General features: G+C 44.3%; 1 protein-coding gene across 1 annotated transcript in view; it reads right to left on the minus strand.

Annotated features, from left to right (window-relative positions):
• Positions 1–108: 108 nt before the first annotated feature.
• The window catches only part of LOC121835734 (neprilysin-1-like), a 33,294-nt gene continuing 14,553 nt past the window's right edge, over positions 109–18,849 (minus strand). Inside the window, exons 8-18 of the mRNA XM_042290189.1 lie at positions 12,667–12,846; positions 10,980–11,066; positions 10,781–10,911; positions 7,730–7,961; positions 6,829–6,939; positions 3,792–3,869; positions 3,603–3,712; positions 738–796; positions 478–529; positions 221–288; positions 109–116 (exon numbers count right to left, since the gene is read on the minus strand). Of these exons, the coding sequence (XP_042146123.1) occupies positions 109–116; positions 221–288; positions 478–529; positions 738–796; positions 3,603–3,712; positions 3,792–3,869; positions 6,829–6,939; positions 7,730–7,961; positions 10,781–10,911; positions 10,980–11,066; positions 12,667–12,846 (1,116 nt within the window). The remainder of the gene's footprint in view (positions 117–220; positions 289–477; positions 530–737; positions 797–3,602; positions 3,713–3,791; positions 3,870–6,828; positions 6,940–7,729; positions 7,962–10,780; positions 10,912–10,979; positions 11,067–12,666; positions 12,847–18,849) is intronic.

The raw sequence follows: 18,849 nt of genomic DNA on the forward strand, positions 1-18,849 counted from the left end.
AAACCATGCATTTTCCGTGGCATGCATTTTCTCGCGTCCATAGTGTTTCGATTATATGTGCTGCATAGATAATGGCACGTTTCCATTTACAATCGATCTGCCGCATTTTTAGATACCTGTTCCAACATTCCCGCTTTTAAGGTGCAGCGACACAGTCATGTTTTACTTTATTTTTTGCTAATTACATAAAAAAAACATGAGGATAATATAAGATTATTACCTCTTTCGTCAATGGCTTTCAGCAAATTGCGCCCAATTCGATATCCACTTTTTACGAGATCCAGTACCCTGCGGGTAGCAAATTTTAAAAAAACACGTTCAATATTTTACGTGTAGTTTTCGCCGCGTTTCATATCATGTAAATATTATTTTGAAAGAAACTAAAGAAACTAATAACACAATGTGTGAAGCAAAGAAGAAATGCACAGAAGAGCAAGGTAGACATAAGTTGACGAAGAATAGGGCAGGGTAACTTACAAGTTCTTGTCTCTAGCGTACATGGGTCCGTGGAAGGAACCGTGAGAAATGTCTGCAAAATCATGAGTTATTATTAGGCTATGTTTTGAAGCTATGCGGCACGTATTTTACGCAGATATCATGCTTCATTCAAGTTTCATTCAAAGTGGTTTTATTTTGTAACCCTTCAGGCACAAGTCTTATAGTTCGTCACCAATTGAGACGTATAGTGCATTAAAGAAATGTTGGAAATCATTATATGAATAAGCAGCTTTACTCACACAAAGAGTTTAAATCGTAGTGATAGGTGCTGTAAATGTCGAAGATGGAGCCAGTGTATCTAAAAGAGGAAACCGGGTATATTTTGTTTTTGTTTCGATGGCACGCAGTTGGAACAATGTAACTGAAATTTAAAACAAGAACTGCCAGCAATGATAAGATCATGTTATCAAATATTTTGAAATGTTCTGGTACAAGCTTACTTATAAAAGAAAAAAAATATGCCTAGCGCTACTGATAAGCTTTCCAAAAACTAGACTGCCTTTATATTGTCGAGGTTTTATTTCGACCTCGGATATCCTAGGTAAAAAATTCAAGCCCCGTGGTTATGTCTTTCACTTAAAATCTTTGAGGCGTCACCTGCGGCCTGAGTTACGTTTCAACGTAAATTTAGTTCTCTTCGCTAATCTAATTTGTAAGGTAAAATTTAACACTTTATTTTCATCAAATACCGTATATTCCGGGCTATAGTCCACGGACTACACATGTTTAAAAGTGGAAATTTTAGGCTGTGCGGACCCTCTACGCATGCGGACTACACAGGAATTTTGTTTTTCAGAATCGTCCATTATGGCGAGCCGTGGTAGATTTCGTGAATGTAAGATTATGTTATTGATGGTTTATGTGTGATACAAGCTTCTTTGTGAGCTAAGAAAGCAGGCATTTTTCAAGGTGTGCTGTGTATGAGAAGATTTTCGTGTCGACTAAGCACCTGGTGCGGACTATGCAAGTCCTGCGGACTATGGATTCAGAGTATCTAATCAAACACTTTTTTGGGGGCCTAAATTGGCCCCTGTGGACTATACGCCGGGTACGGACGATAGCCCGGAAAATACGGTACTTGTTTTTTGTGAAATGATAACACAGATGACACGACGCATCACATTATGATCACCATAAGGATCCTTTCAGCTTAATTCCAGACGCCGATCACGCTACGAGCTAATCAAACAGCGTCAAAAAAGTTACTGGGCCTATTTTGTTTGTGATTGGTTCAGCGACAATAGATTACGTCAGGAACATGCCGAACGCCGTGATGGTGCGCTTTCGATGCTGTCTGATTGGTTCTATCAGCTCGTAGAGTCCTGCTTCTGGACTTCAAAGGGTTCATCAAAGAAATTTGAATTATACCCTAAATTTTCAGAAGTAGGCTTGAATATGATCCACAATATTCAAAAATGACAAACGCACGTTTCTGTTTTGAGTCTGATGGCTGCATTTTTGGTTATAAACGGCCAACTCTCGCGAGCGCTCCGAGAGCAGCCAGCGGAGAGCACGTGACATCCGGCACAAGCGTGACGCAGCCTGTCTCGGAACGAGCAAAGCAGCGGCGAGGCTGACGTCGACAAGACGATTGCAAGCAGGGCATCTTGCCGTTACCATGTCTCTTCTCGCGCAGGTAAGTGCGTGCAATGACAAGCTTTCCAAAGCTACGTTCACGCGAAGGCTACACAAGCTTGCACGCACGGGGCACCAGCGAGGCTGTAGTGCGAGACAGGCATCGTCACTACCTGTCAATGTTCCTAGACGGACGTTACACACGAGGCTTTAGTGACGTCCACCAGGTGTCATTTTCTAATCGTTTAATTCGTTTTAAAATGTCTTTTCGTATTTTTGCTAAGAAGAGATAGGGGTGTCCGATGTGATACCGCTCCCTTGAACACGTACAGACCAAGAAATAAGCACCGACATTTCGTTGTAGTATCCCATTAAAGGGGCGATGCAACGATTTTTGTATTTTGCGCCAATACCGCTTAGAACGCATCCCTGACGTTAATGACCTGTGAAATACCCGTTCGTTTTTCACCACACGCAGTCGAAGTCGCAGAAAAAAGTAAACAAAAACGAGCAGAGTTCACCCCCTCAACTCACAGCCAGAACAAGCGGCCACGTAATCTGGAGCCGATTGTATGCCGCCAATGTTGATCATAGCCATGCGCTGGGGTTGGCAAGGCACAAGACACGCGCTGAGTTCCAGACATTGTTATGGTTCGGCTGTTGTCGTCATTGCAGCGATTGGACATAGGACACTGCCCGAATGCTTCTCGAGCTATCGATTATCACGAGCCCAAATCGAATGTCCACGCCATGCTCGGGTCCAATCTATGAGCCGCATTCAAATATCGTCACTGGGCGGTACCGCTACCGCCCAGCTACGTCATCAGGTTTTGCGAAGGAGAGATTGAATGAAAACACTCGGTTTTGTCCTCGAAATTACAGCACAACAAAGGAGTTGCTTGTTCAGTGGCGTTGCGTGCGATATCCTTGAGTCCCACTAGTGCCAGTAAGCTCGTTTAAAGTGAAAAACATTCCAATTAGATATCGTTGCACCGGTCCTTTAAAGTGAAACAAAGCAGGGTTCTAGTATATCGTTCCGATATATCCCATACCCCCTATAACGATACCCGATAACGATACGATTCATGCTCAATGGCGGCGGCGGAGTATCTTGTTTCGATCGGAATTAAAAGCTAGTTCTCACACAAGCACAAGTAACAAGACAAAACTTACGAGCCTGATTATATTGGGGGTCCTAACACGGTGGTACCAAGCAGGACCAAGATACCGAAACATCGCCGCCTGCTGCAATTGTTCAGAGGTGCGGAGTTGGCCGATCGCAGCAGGCGTCGATGTCCCGGTTCTCCAATCCCGCTCGGTCCCGCCGTGTAGATTAATGCCCCAGATGGCGCTAACACACGAAGAGAAACACCAAACGCGCCGTGACCTAGCGCTTCCTGAGAAGCTTGAATTCCCCTCTCTGCTCGCAACGTTAGTAGCGCTCGGCCATACGAATAAAGGGAGTATAGAGTTGTTTCGACACCCTTCCCGACCTCACTAACTCATCAGCTGAGCCTTCAGACACTCACGCAATGTCCAACTCGTGACCGTTTTTAGGAATCATGAAGTATTTGTTCCAGTAGTGCTTGGTCATCTCATATATCCCTGGAACCGGAGTGTTGATGTTTATCTTAGTTTCCTGGAAGGAACGTCACAGACGACCGTCATTTACAGCCGAGAGCATTATTATCCGACCTGATTTTTCCTAGCAATATTACCTGACCACCATAGAGGTTGAGAAGAGGGTCGGTCATGGTTGCGTTGATGAAGAATAGCTGAACTCTTACATCTTTTAGCTGCAATGAACAAAAAAAGGTACAGGGAATGGCCCAACTTCTGTAAACATCACTGTTACATTCAACCCTCTATTCTGACAGCAATTTTAAGAAAACACAAATATTAAACAAACTCATCTAGGCACAGTAAGACGTTCTACACCCTACGATAGAGCAGCACCACTTCCCAGTCTTTGTGGGTTGTAAAAAATGTCTCCTTGGAGCCGGCATTGTGCGGCCAAGCCCCTATAATGAATACAAGCTAGATCAAATAAAGTGAAGGTTTGTTGTCGTTCTGCTTTTAAGGAGGACATATGTTACTGAATGTTTTGCCATCACAGGTTAGTTCAAGTGACCGCGCTCTCAGAAAAACGAGGGTATACTCTTACACCCCTTGTCCCATATAAGACGCCTAAAAACTTCATTTCGACGTGCAGCGTACTGACGTCGAATGAACGTCAGTCAAGCCGCACCCTTGCGGCTTTTTGTCAGAGCTCCCTACATCATTTGTTTAGTACTTTGTACTTGGTGATGTTAAATAAACGTTGATTTGATTTGATTTGAGTGGTACAACTTATTAAAATAGCTATTGTGCGTGTTACTGACTACAAACAAATTATCGGAGTTTTCTTGGCTCTATTGCAAAACCTCAGTGTTACTATTCTCGTTGTTGTTTTTCTCTTCTAGCCTTTGATACGCACTTTAGCTGTTTAATAAGGTATATTTTACACCGTTATCATGCCCCTTGAAAGCGTTGGAGCCGTCACTGCGCTGAACATCGAACTGAAGTTTTGGGGTGCATTATGTGGGATAAAAGGTTGTAAAAGTACACCCTTTCTTTAGTGTGTAAACGGTTAAGAAGAGTGAAGTTTCTTCGAAATATTGATGTGCAATTTCTCGACATTTAGAAAAATAAGCTGCGTTTCTGCATCATAAACAGAACAACAATAATGGTGGCTGAGCATAGTATTTTGTATGTTCGTAAAGTCTATTATTTTGACATATTTTGAGTCGTTTTTATATGAAGTACTTCTTGTTAAATAGTTTGTAAAATGTGTCCCTAAAACGTGTTTATTTGACGTGTTTCGTAAATTGTTTCGCACAGAAGTTTTTATTGTAATTTTAAGTATTATGTGTACACGTCGTTAACCTTTCATAAGAGAAGTCGATAGAATTACTACTACGTGCATGCTTCGGTGTGAAATTAGCGGCTGTGCAAAGTACAATTCCGAAAATTTGGCAATCTCTACACCTCGAGCTTCGAAATTTTAAGTCTCCGAAAGAAACGTGGCTACGGCGTTGGCATTTAGCTGGACGCTGCTCCCAAGAACACGCTTTAACGTATATGTTATTACATAAATATAAAAAGTATGACCCCGATCATTATTGCACGATCTGACGTGGGACACAGCCGACTATATGTTAGGAGTGGTAGTTTTTTTTAACAATTTGAGAAGATTTCCAAGCCAACAGTAATATAATCATGATCTAAAAAATAGGAAATACTGCCGCGACCGTTCATAGCCAAGTCGGTTATACGAAAATAGCAGCTATACAACGAAGCGACCACGATTTCCTATTCCCGTTCGCACTTTTTAATGTGTTTTTCTCTATGTTTAGCGAAGGAAATTGAGCAGCTCCCGCGGATATAGCGAAGAGACATTTTCTGATAATTTTAAAAAATAAGCAAATTCTGAAAGTTTGCCGAGTCCAAGACCGCCGCACTTTTCTGCCATAACCGAGGAGACGCACAGATCGAGCCGCAGACCTGCTGCCAAGGCCGCCGGCGGCAGCCTCTGCATCGTCGTCTGCTCCCCGCTCCTTATCTGGGAACCGACTTTTCCTCATCGCACACGGAGTAGCCGTTGTGACGTGCCGATAGGAGCGTTGAGAGTACTCGCGGCAACGTAACTATGACGTATTGACGGAGGCGACGTAAAGAACTTAGATTTGAGAGAGGGAGCAACTCCACTTTAATAGCGGACGCCTCCTGGGCAGACGGGCTCAAGTGCGCCTCCATTTGTTTGCCTTGTGGCCAACGTGGCGAAAAAACCGGGTGGACAGGAGGATACGTTTGCAGACGGGTGAACGCTTTTGACTTCTTGCAGGCTTCAGCTCGTTTTGCAAACTTGGCCCAAAAAACCACGTGACCCAAATCGAGGAGCTGCCCCCTTTTTTTAAAATCTCTGCTCTCTAAACCAACGAAACACGAACATGAGCGCGAACTCGGTGCGCAGCGCGCTTTGTTTGCTTCGTGTTCTGTGTCGGTGTCGCTAGTCGGTGTGGTCGCTCTCTGCGCGAAAGTCTAGCTTCGCACAAGTACCAATTCGGCGACTCATCACCACTCAACGATGGCAAAATTCGGCACTGCCGGCATCTCGTCGGGGAAAAACAAACCAATATCCTTAAAACAAACGCGTGCCGTCATCAGCGTGCCGCCAATTTTGACGAACTGCGCATGAACGTAAAGAATGCTGTCTACCGCCGGCGTCCTCCGCGAAGACCGTTGCAGCTGTCAGTAGGGCTCTGAACGCGGTCCATATGTAGCTCGCAGGATCTTCTTTCGATCGGAGCTTCTCGCAGTTCGCAAAAAGCGGTTCCGATCAAGCATAGCGCGCGTGCAGAGAAGCCTCGACTCCTTTCTGCAGGTACGATAAAGATGTGCGCATGACGGCCCCAGTTAGCTTTTTTTTTTTTCATTTTTTCTTCGTGTGTGCTACTTCTATGAAGCCCAGATATAACAAACAAGTGGGTATCGCGAAGTAATTTCAGATTCCCATCGACTTCGTTTTAACCAGTCTCGACAGTATACGAAAAGCGCCACTGTTACACGGCTGCCCGATGGAGGGCGCCGCTCTGCTTAATGGTCGTAAGAGATCACAAGAGGTTGTAGCGTACTCGGTCGTAAGCAGTAGCAAATGTGTGGACGAGCCCTGAGGCAGTAAATTCTGCTTATGTTTCTAAACCAGATGTCCCATACCTTTCGATACGCCTCCACGCGTGCGTCAGCTGTCGTCAAGTAGCTGTAGGCGTAAGAGTAGTCGATGCTCTCGTACAACTTTCGGTAGACATTGAAGAATTTAATCCAGAGCTGAAATGTAGGATGAATAAAGAATGTATTTTGACGTTGTGTGCATATCTTGTAGAGGGCGCTAAGTCGGTAGGAAACTGTTCTTCATTACATCTCCTTGTCAGATTAAGTATCACTCTATTCCTTCAGAATATATTTCTGGCGCCGCCATTCGGGAAGCGCAACAGGGCGGGAGAAACTTTAAACAGTTACAATTAAAGAGTGCGACTTCATCAGCTTTCATGTGGTGTCAGGAAGCCGAGAAGATATCGTTTTGCTCTGTCACGGATGGTTCTGATACGCCCGATGACAGAAAAGCGTATCTTGTGATTTCAGACCAAGCTCCAGATAACAATAATAAATTCAAGCAACAAGATGGCTTACATGTTGCTACCTTGAGGCGTTGCCAATTCAGTTGCTCTAGATTTATCTAAAAGACTGCGTAGCCGAAATTTAAATATGTTTTGTGCTTGTTTAGTTGGCGGAACGTTAGTCAACCCCAGTGGGCGTCTCATGTGTCCGCTATAAAGGAGAGATATAGCCAGTGCAGTACCCCTGCTAGCTTGGGGTTTCTAATGTGCATCACGCAATAATGATGGACACAACAATGACGCAATAATAGTACAATGCCTATCCAGATCGAAACGAGAGTGGGTGGGGATTGATACCAGGTTCACTAGGTTCTTCAGCGCGAGTTTTCGCTCCAGGTGCTCTGAGTTGCGCTGCATTAACACACTGGGACACACATTCCCTTGCTGGCATTAAACAAAACCCGTTATTGTATAACTTACAAGAGAAGCGAGGGTCTTACCTTGTCCCCCTTGAGGCCAAACTTCTTCTTAATCCACATGTGGTAGATCCAGGATGCGGCCATGGGCATGCTCCTCTCGGCGTAGCGCAGGCACAGCCGCCAGCGCTCGGGCTCCGTCTTGTAGCCCAAATGGTAGCGGTAGTAGAGTGTCTTCACGTGGTTCTCGTGAGTCCGGTACAGCAGGCCAAGACGCAGCAGCACCCGATATCCCAGGTAGTTGTAGATGACGTCCCTGATGTTCGTGGTAGTTTCGGTCACACTCGACTTTGGTTACTTGGGACTTAACTAGCGCATGGCAAGGTTGGCCGTCACCATCTATGTGTCACTGAGAATACAGTTTTAAGTAACTTATTACGACGTAAATAACGTAGGTGGTGTTTGTTTTCGCGGACTTGGTGGGTGCGAGAAAACAAACTGCGATGGAAATCACGAGGCGATTTATGCTGCCATGTGATAATTTTCACAATGTCTCTACTAGAAAAAATAATAAAACTTGGCTATGGCGTCTTCCTCCCCAAGGCGCCATTGTAATGGAAATGTAATTGTAATGGGAAATACAGGAATAAAATTCCCTAGATGATAAAGTAGCAATCCTTCCTCTGATTGAAAATTTTACGGATGCTATTAACGACATTTTTATTAAGATCACTTCTGCGTACATGCTCCTTTTTCTGTATATTTACTAAGATCGCTCGTGTGTGCATGCCATTCGTTTAATATTTTAACATTGTACGACATTCCTGTTATGGTTCCCACTGGACAGCCGCAGTATTTTTAGAATTATAAATAAGAACTCAGGCAGACAAAAACGATGCGTTAGTTTTTACGAAATCGCGATTCGACTCTCAACGTATTGGTTCACACCAGAGCTGGTGTAACAATCTTGGTAAAAAATCTACAACTTCAACGTGTAATGTTTTTCACTGCAACATAACACAAGGCACTCTCTTGACATTAGAAACTCTATTGAACAGAAACGTTTTTACGCTGGGCTTGTATTAGTAAAAGCAGGCAAACGATTTCAGAGAACAAATGCACAACGACTGCGCTTCTGCTGTGTGCTTTTAGAAGTAGTTCACAGTCACGTAAGCTTCCCAGCTTGACTGATGTTTGATTAGGATAGATCCAAAGAAGGTATTCAGGTGGCTCGCAAACCTATTTCTACACCCGGGCGCCTAATACCTTGTTAGAGCGTCCACCAAGAGAAAAAGCACAAGGCGCTATGTACCAAAATCCCTGTGCTGAGTGTTCAGGTTCATACGTCGGCGAAACGAAAAACCTCATGGAAAGAGTCCGTCAACATAAAAATTACGTACGCAAATTTGTCCGAGAGCGTCGCTGTTGCGGAATATTGCGACGACAATGACCACCACATCGGCTTTAAAAACACCCCAATCCTGGATGTAGAAACTAACTGGCGCCAGCGGCTCTTTATTGAGTTGTAGCAGATACACAACACACCAGGAAACAACCGATCCACCGGTACCTTGCCCTCGGCATACGTCAGTGGACTACGAGACTTAGAAGAAACACCAAAGAAACAGAAAAACGAAGATGCTGATGCTGATCCTCGTTTGTAAATAACCAACTCCGAAGAAAACGAAAATACCGCACCTGGTTTGAAAATTAACCTCCGTAAAAAACGAAGATACTCTTGTACATTCACCGCAGAACAACAGAAAGAAGCTGCTTCTCTTTTAAATAGTCCCCCTGAAGAAGGTGCCGAGCCGGCACCGAAACGTTTTGACCCTAACTTCTTTTAGGGATTGGTTGGCGTTAGCTGTTTATTTATCACGTTTAACTCAACCAGGCAAACGTCTGCCGAAATGTTCCCCTTAAATTAACCTTTGTTTGTAAAATAAATGCTTGGCTGTCTGAAGTAAAAACAGCTTCGTCAAAATTGGCTTTCAAGTTCGAAAGAGGACGGAGAAGTCCTACAAACGATGAGGAAGGAGTGGGCAGTGAAAGGGCGGGCGGTACACCGGCAGCATGTTTGGCCAGCATGTTAGAACATGTATGTAACACCATCATAAATTGAAAACCGTGTAATTCGGCTCTAGTAAAAATAGACCTATTTCTAAGTTACATAAGCATCGAGGAGAATGCTGAAAGTGCAGCACGGCGCGCGCTGGCCTTCCCCGTATAAAAGATTCTAAATAAATAATCATAATAGGGCTTTGATCAACGCGCGTGCAAGGTAAAATTTGTTTTAGGCCTTTGCACAAGAACAGTTACTACTGCAGACGCCAGCTCGTGCAGCGCGTGTAACTACATTCGTAGCATGCCCTTGGTGCTTGAGAAATTTATCAAAACGCCTATTGGGACGCTGTCTACTTCTGCGTGCTATCAATACCGGACCGATTGAGTCAAGGCAATCCACTATATAGTATTCCAAAGACGTTGCCGTGCGGGCAATTACCGCCTTCATTTAGGCTTAGTAATGGCCGAAATCAAAAGACTAACTAAAAAATGCGGCAAGATCATTGCTTATGCTTTGTGATTTAAGTGAGGTAAGGCAAAGCGAAAGCCTTCTGCACCATTCATTGCTGACTGGCGCGCCCGATATTGCAGATACTACGACGTAGTCGATCCAAAGCGAGCAACAGTCGCTCGCAGGGGCACCGCCATGTTTCCCTGTCGCCCTTACTCCACGGGTCACGTGACTTAAAATTCCCTCTAGTAGCAAAATACGGTTAACTTTTTACCGCGGATAAAATTAACCGGCTTCGAGCAAACGGGCCCAGCTACTACAAAAGGGGATTGGATACTTGAAAGTTCTGCTACGAGGAAAGACACCTTAGTGACTGCAGTTGTTGTTCAGTGCTCTCGTGTCGCGCGCTGTAATGACACGCGCTCTCGCGTCGCTGCGCTCTTCTGTCGTGCGCATTGCAGCTCTGCTGTCGTGCGTTCTCGTGTCGCGGCGCTCTCCTGTCGCGCGCTCTGCTGGCGCTTTCGTGTTGTGCTAATTCGTGGCGCCCCCCCCCCCCCCCCTTTCGTTCCATCACGTTTAATCAAAAAGGAAGCATTAGATGATACTCTCCTACCACTTACTTGGACTGTTTTTGCAGAAAACGTGCCATTCCGGCAACGTACTTCACGTTTCCCACAAGGACCTTAGTCTGTGGCCCGATGGTAATTGATGTTCCTTCGAAAATAGTTTTCAAATAGGTCATCCAGTTCCACTAGAACATCACAGGGTGAAGGCGCCCATTAGTACGACGGCTGGGAGCCATATCATGGGGAAACTTACATAAAAGGAGTTGTCCAGTTCCTTCAGTTTTAAAACTTTCTTTTCGAAGTAATCTCCTGGACGGTGTCCTTCTGCATAACGAAGCCTCTGGAGCAAATCAAATATTTGGTATACTCGTAGTTATATCCACATCGTAATTGTGTAAAATAATTTGCGGGAGTTCATCGTTTAAAACGTTTGGTAATACATGAGTGTTGTTTCCTGTCAACACTAAAGCACACTGCACGACAAGACTATAATCCGGACAACTCTTTATGGTATTTCATAAGTGAAGACCGTGTGTGCGCAACTTTGAGAGGCGCTTAAGGTGCGCGAGCGCTCGGGTATCCATAGATTTTGCTTCATTGCCAGAGAGCATTGTCCTACGGTACAGGGTGGATTGGCGCTTGTGATATTTCTCTCAAAGTACTAACAAACAACACGTTTTAGGGACAAAGGTGTTCTTCAGGATTAACAGAATTTGACACACTGGTAGCCGGCCTGCTTTCAGAGGATAAGTGAAGAAGACGTGTTATTTTTTGTTAGGCCTTACTCTCCACTTGTAATAGTAAACTGAGATGAGTTTCCGGTAAGGACCGGTTAGGATTTGACATCATTTATTTTGTAATATTCGCGCGAGAACGCATGTCATAAAAAATTGTCAACGTAAAAATCAGCTTTTAAATTAAATGTGTGTTAATCAAGCGTATCATATTTTGAACCGACTGACAAATTAATTATTTAATTTTTTATTAGGTATTGATTATTAATAGCTCCCTCTCTTTGTCACATTTTATGTTCGAATATTGGACGCTCGCCTTCACTCAAACACAGGAAACTGTTACAATATTCTCGAAAGCTTCAATATCTCTAAGCAATGTTTTTTATCTCCTGATAAAACCTTTTCAAATGTTCGCGCCTTCTAGTAGCTGCTGCGTCAATTATTATAGGCCGTCATATTCTGGGCATGCGCTTTGAGCAACGTTACTAAAACACTCAGTTGGGAAACTCGCCGTCGAAACCTGGGCCGCTGGCGTCCACCGAGACCGAGCTAAATACGACAACAGCGCCACTCTTTATCATTTGTCTGTACTGTGGTCACCTTGAGCTTTTTGAAAGCCTGTTTTTGCGTAAAAACAAACGAAGACTCTTTTTGTATGAAATTTATAGGAGTTTAGTACCAAAAGAGGGGCGCGTTATGTTTTTAAAATCTTTAGTTTGCAGCGTTTTGCGGCACAATTAATATTGTTTTTATATAACATGCCTCAGCGGGCCTTTCAGGTAGCACGTCCCGCCCTAGGGGCATTTTAACTTCGATAGCTCAACGCGGCGCGTCCGCCGGGGAGACGCGGGTGGCACCCCTGTAACCTCTTTCGCTGTATCTGTTCTTAAAGCCAAAATAGAAGTCACGTGCAGTTCCTCGAGTGGCCGCTGCGGGAGAAGTGGTGGCATTGTGTTCGTCATTAGCTCTGTGCTCGGAGACAGTTTGGGGCCACTTTTTGAAAGCTGTCTCTATGGGAGTTTCCCAACTGAGTGTTTTAGTAACGTTGGCTTTGAGCATGCACTGGACACGACTGTTGTGTCAGCGTTCGGCGTGAAATCGGATCGAATCGTGACATGCTCAAAATATGTCGGCCGCCAGTGTTGCTTGATGAACTTCTGGAAAAAGTCTATACTGTCCACAGGTGGCCAACATCTCTGTACCCACTTTGATGAGGTCAATGTCAAACGCTTGAATGTTGTCGCAAAGCGTGTCCCACTGGTCGTTTGTGGGAACGATACCGTACACCGTGAGCATGGCATCGCAGACGCTTTGTCGAAGCCAGTTCGAAGACTCCGTTGTGGACAGGATGAATTTGGGTAGTGCAGTCGTTTCAGGCTCCTCCAGCTGCAAAAAAAAAAAAAAAACGTTAAAATGTTATTATGATTCTTTTCTTGAAATGAACTGCATAGCTAAACGCTGCCGACAACCCTTTCATAAACATCTTTACAAGGTTTTTGTTCACGGGAAATGTTTCTCGGTTAAAATGAAGTCGCCTATGTATGTCCGAAATATACGGGCAGATCACGAGAAAAGAAAACCTTGTTTTTTGGCCCGAATAAATGAACTAAGCATCGCAGAAGGCTGAAACTCCGTGAGAATATGACGCTAGCGGTTTGGATAGAACGCGAAAGTTGACAACATATGACGTTACCTAGATCAAAAGATAATTGAGAAAAACTAATTTTTCTTTTTCAATGAGCCGACGTCCATTCAAGTTTTATTTTGTCAAAACGAGGAATGACATTGTGAGCGCTTGTAGCATCTATTTCAGTGAAAAAAAAAAAAACTTGTCAGCAAGAAAAAAAAAATATCATCTTTCTTGCTTACAAATGTTTTCCACTGATATAAAGCATCCACAATGTCGAATTCTGTTTTGACGATATTAGGCTCGGTAAACTTCGGATCATTTAGACTTTTTTTTTTTTCAATTATCTTTTGATCCGGGTAGCGTCATGTTCTCAAACTTTGGCGTTCTATCCCAACCGCTAGCGTCACATTCTCACAAAGTTTGAACTTTTTTGCTATGCTGAGTAGTACATTTTGTACTTAAGTGCATTATTTAAAAACTTCGGTCGTTTTCAAGCACAAAAAACCAAATAAATATATAGTTTATTTACCCGTGCCGAATAACACGGTTCTCATTTCTCGGGAACTCGCTGTATATCCGAAATAAAGAGCACTAGATGCTAGGTTCGGTTTAGATCCGAGATGGCACCGGACCCACCACCTAGTGTTTCTTATTTCGATCGATTCAAGTTTATTGTAACGACTGCTAAGGGCACCGTGTAGCTCAGATTTTAGCCGTGCACTTCAATACCACGTATTTTATTGCCTCGTCTTCCTCTTGACATACGGTGCTCTGCCTACTGTTTCCTTCATACTTTACCCTTAATGTCACACCAGTTCCCAATACTCCGTTTTAGACTACAGCTGATGATCAGTGATGTCACCCCTCCCTGACAGACAGTTTCGGTTCGGCCGTAGATGCTCGAAACCAAACTTTGAGTTATGATATTTGCAAAACTACACTACACACAATATCGATAAGAAATATACTATGTATTTCAGAGGCACTGACCGAGATGAAAACAGTATTAATCCCAAATTTGAAAATATTGACCGGAGTTGCCCTTTAAATCCTAGTGCCAATGCTACGCGCCAATGGGACCAATGAAGATTCCCTGGAAGCGCTAGATCACGGCATGCTTTGTGATTATATGTGTCTGTTACTGTCAACTGACCCAATCGAGCGCGAATAATGCCTCGTGACATCGCATTTTGAGTCTATGCGTTCGAGCTTGAGTCGGAAATATATTTTGAGCTTGCTCAGAGGTGACGTTCTCTTATGCTTTGTGTCTGCGACGTCACGACCATGTTTTGCCCAAAGTAGCTATCGACCAACACACTGGGCGCGTTAAATCCGCGCTCCTTTTCTCCTACTCCGGCGCTCCGAGTTTCATAGCCTGAGTGCAGCAACTAAACGGCACATGGCGTTTAGGAGCGCGACACACCGAAACTATCGAAGAGCCACGGGAGCTCCTTCCGACCGCACGGTTATGACGAACCCGGCATCTCCTGAATACGGGTGGGAGAAGTCGAAATTATTTCGAAGATAAATTAATTAGGCCCGTGTGGACCGGCAAAGTGGAACGTAAAAGAGATGACGACGTTATTGAGTTTCTACAAACGTTTTAATATTCCTGAAATGTTTGAAGACTCACTTCGAGTACATATGTGCAAAGTTACCTTGGCCTATCTATTTATTGGCTATGAGTTCTGCTCAGATTGAAATTAAAGACAACAATTTTGTTCCTGCTTGCCAATGCAGGAAACCCTCAAACTTGTTAGATATTTCATGGTTCTGTCTTGCAGCGCGAGACGGAAGCTGCGCTGGTAAGGCACACCGTCGTTCAAGAGATAGAACGTCAATTCGTTTTTAGGCCAGATGCATGAACAAACCTTTTCCGCAACGCTAAGTCATATCTTTCCGCTTTCCAATCAAAGTATCTTGATTCATTAGGCTAAGCATTCTAAAAAGGACGGCGGTCTGATTCACATCTCAACGTTTCTGTCGTTGTGCTGTGGGCACGCTACCATTTTATAGATTAATTTGTTTTCAGGCAAGATGCATGAACAAACCTTTCCCACAATACTAACTGCTGTTTTGTCTTTCCAATCGAAGTATTTTTATTCGCTGCGGCTCGGCTAAGCATTCTAAAAAAGGCCGCGGTCTGACTATCTTTTCATCACGAAAACTTTTTGTCGCCGAGCTATCGGCACGCTCATTCCATAGATCAGTTAGTTTTCAGGCAAAACGTGTGAGCAAACCTTTTCCTCGACACTGACTGATGTTTCAGGTGTCCAATCTAAGTATCTTGATTCGCTGGGCTAAGCATTATAAAAGGGGCAGCGGTTCGAATGTCTCCTCATAACAACAACCTTTCTGTCGCTGTGCAATCGGCACTCTACCGTTTGAGAGATGACTTTGTTTTCAGGCGTGATGCACGAACAAACCTTTTCAGGAACGCTAATTGCTGTCTTGGCTTTCAAATCATACCCTTTTTACCTGCTGGATTAAGCACTAATCAACTGAACAGGGGCATCAGTCCGGCCACGCCTTTCGTCTCGATTGTCTCGACAACAGCGCAGTCATCTTGTTTGTGGACGTGACGTCACGGAGTGCGAAGAAGTCAGTCGCGCTCCGAGAAATACTTGGTGCACGAAGAGCGCACTCGAGTGTCAATCTCCGGTGACACTCCTGTCCGTTTAGTGAAAGGAGCGCCGAACTCGCGCGCTCCGGAGCACGGACTTAACGCGCCCACGGTTTATAAACAATCCCGCGTTTGCCCACACCGCGTCTGAGCAATGTGCGTACACAGAAACTAGATTCGAGAGACGACGCGTCTGCGCATGTGCAGTGCATACAGTAGCACCACCGCAATTTCGGGACGTCAGAAAGCCGAGTTGGTGTATAGACCACTTTCTGTTCAAACGCCACCAGGATGTGCTCCAGTCTTTGACGTCTCAGCGAGTTTCCGGTTCATACAAATTATGAACAAAGCCCACCTTAACTTCGCTGCTTGAAACGTTGACAACACATTTCACCCCCGATTCTCTAGGCGAGCGCCAAATAAACCAAGAAGCGCAAGGTCTGTTCTAATGTTTCGAATATCCTTGTAAACCAGATTGTCTCCTCCAAGTAGTTAAATCGAATAGCCGAAGACCCTCAAGAAATCTCCAGCCCGAGTGCATTTTCTGTAGCGTGCTCCAGGCTTCTTTCCCAGTTCCGCAGGACTTGATGTAATCCAGGTCCTCGACGATAAGGAAGAGGAGGGTGCGTCCCTGCTGTCCGTCTTGTTTCCTCGCTCGCTTATTTTTTCTTCGGAGTAGCCAAAGTCGATCGTTTCCCAGTTTCCTTTTGCACGAGCGCAGCTCTTGCCCTTATTTACCATGTATGGTAGTTGTCCGACGACGACTTCGGCAGTCTTAACTTCTCTAGCGCCGACATGTTCGGTGACCTTCGACCGGAGGGAGAACGCAAACGCACTTCGCAGCCTCTTCGCTTCTCGGAGCTGCTTCTCAACTGGCGCGCACAAATACAATCTGTCAGTCACTTCTTTCCCGACAAATTCGCCATTACCACACATAGGAACGATCTTGTCAGACACTTCTATCCCGTCAAACTCGTCACTGGCGTGTCAGTCACTTCTTCCCGATACTTTTGCCACTGGCGTGCATTGATACGATGTCTGTCACTTCTATCCAAAAATCTCAGGTTTCGTACTTATGACGATCCGTCCTTCAAATGGAAAGCCCAAGACTACTCATGCACCGTTCGTCAGTCACGTCCTACGACAACTTTGCCGTACCCACGCTAAGTGGGTCTAGAAATCTTCTCAACTCACCAACATGGAGTCCGCAGCGAAGTTGGTGTCCGCCTGACGAAAAACACGCCACTTTTCACTTCCTCGACAGGCACACACCGTTCGTAAGTCACTTCGTCCTGACAGCTTCACTACACCCACGCCTGTCTTGCTTCTTCAGACATCGGCACTACGTAGCGAAGACGGTGTTGCTTGACAGTTTCTTTTCAGCGTGGTGGCACCTCTTCATCACTAATTAAAGGCGATCGCTCTTCCGCTCTTCCGAAATAATGGTTGATACTTCGTCCATCCACCCTAACTTGTTGGTTTTTGTTGAGTAAGCAGGGTGACCATATTTCTGGGGACGCGGATTGAGTGGATTAGAGCGAGCAAAGAAACGAACACACAGCTGTAAAGCTGCCATCTTGTTTATTTGTGTGAAGGGAATGCGACAAAAAAGGGGCAAAATATTAAACGACGACCGCGCAATCTCAGCGCTGGTTATTTGACGCCATCTCGAGACGGTCCATTACATTAGCAACAAGTTCAGCACTATACTTTGTTGCATTAAAAAAAACCCAATATAGGCTTTCCCATCAAAGCCCTCCGCCCTTTCTAACTGAGCCGAGCAAACGCTGGTGAGAAGGCAACTGAAAAAAGAAAACCTCTAGTCATGGTTACCAAAGAGTTTCTTGGGACGAGCTTTTTAACCTGCAACAGACTATAGGTTAGGTCCTTTTAATTTATCTAGTCCTTTTTTATTAACACTACTGATCCCCATATGAAGATTTTAGTATTGAGCCAAAAGATTTTGTTTTTTCATTCATTACAACATTCTTTCTAAGTTTATTTTCCAAGGCAAGTTGAAAGTTTATAACAAAAACTTCTACCTAATCAACTGGTACTACTTTTAAGAATTATGAGAGAAAAAATTGTTTTTTCTTCACAATGTGTTCACTGCAATGGTTCAATACCATCAGGAACCAGAAATGTATATTTCACCTTTCTGTGAATTTTTATGAACTTAGACGTATATTTTCCCTTTGGTCTGTGCTCATATTGCAGGCAACCACCGAAGTTCCTCGCACAAAAAATGTGGCATCCACACCATGAGGAAATTTGTCTTCACCAGGTATATGCGCATGTATGTGTGACACAACAGAAGCCTGCGAATACCTTCACGAAATGGTACGTCTTGAAGACCTGGACTTACAAAACCAGTCCAATTATACGGCGTGTCCCCTAAGGAACATTTGCAGTGTTTTTTCACAGCAAAATATAAACTATGCATTGCCAAACGCTCAGTCTCTACTCAAATGTAGCGCTAGCACACCGGACCAGATGCCAATGTTATAGAACTTGCCATCTAATTAGAGATTTATAAGTGCTTTTCAAAATGTTTCAGAAGGAAAGTAGGGCCTGTTCCTGTAAGATCATACCATTCACCTTTGTGTATTCATAAGCAGCTATTTTCCTACATAAAAATTTCCGGAAGTCACTCCTAACGTTTGAACTGAATAACAACGCGCTCTGAAACTTTGTCATTTGATCCAGACTGCTTGCGATAAATGTGGGTGCAAACTGAGCATTCGACAATGCATAGTTTATTCTTGCCGTAAAAAAACACAACATTTATTGGAGGCACCTTGTAGAAAATGGTGAGTGTGCAGTCACATGTAAAAAAATTGAAAGTGTGCTGACATTGTTTCCAGCAGATTTGTTGTGCTGTTCTTCAACACGATGGCACGCTTCTCGTAGCTACCAGCAAGCAGCACTGTCCCGTACTAAGGAATTACGGCACATGTTCCGTAATTCCGCGATATAGAACATGTTGTGGAAACAAAGTTAGCAGGGATATGTCCTGTTCTTAAACGGTATTTTTAGGGCGCAGATCTTGGGCGTCCGTTTCCGGCTTGAGCGGCTTCGGCGTCGGCGCAACTGCGCGTTGCATTATGGGACAATTCTTATAATGACGTCACACGTG

Source organism: Ixodes scapularis, unplaced genomic scaffold (genome assembly GCF_016920785.2).
Source record: "Ixodes scapularis isolate PalLabHiFi unplaced genomic scaffold, ASM1692078v2 PGA_scaffold1__304_contigs__length_218370807, whole genome shotgun sequence".
Classification (NCBI taxonomy): Eukaryota; Metazoa; Arthropoda; class Arachnida; order Ixodida; family Ixodidae; genus Ixodes; species Ixodes scapularis.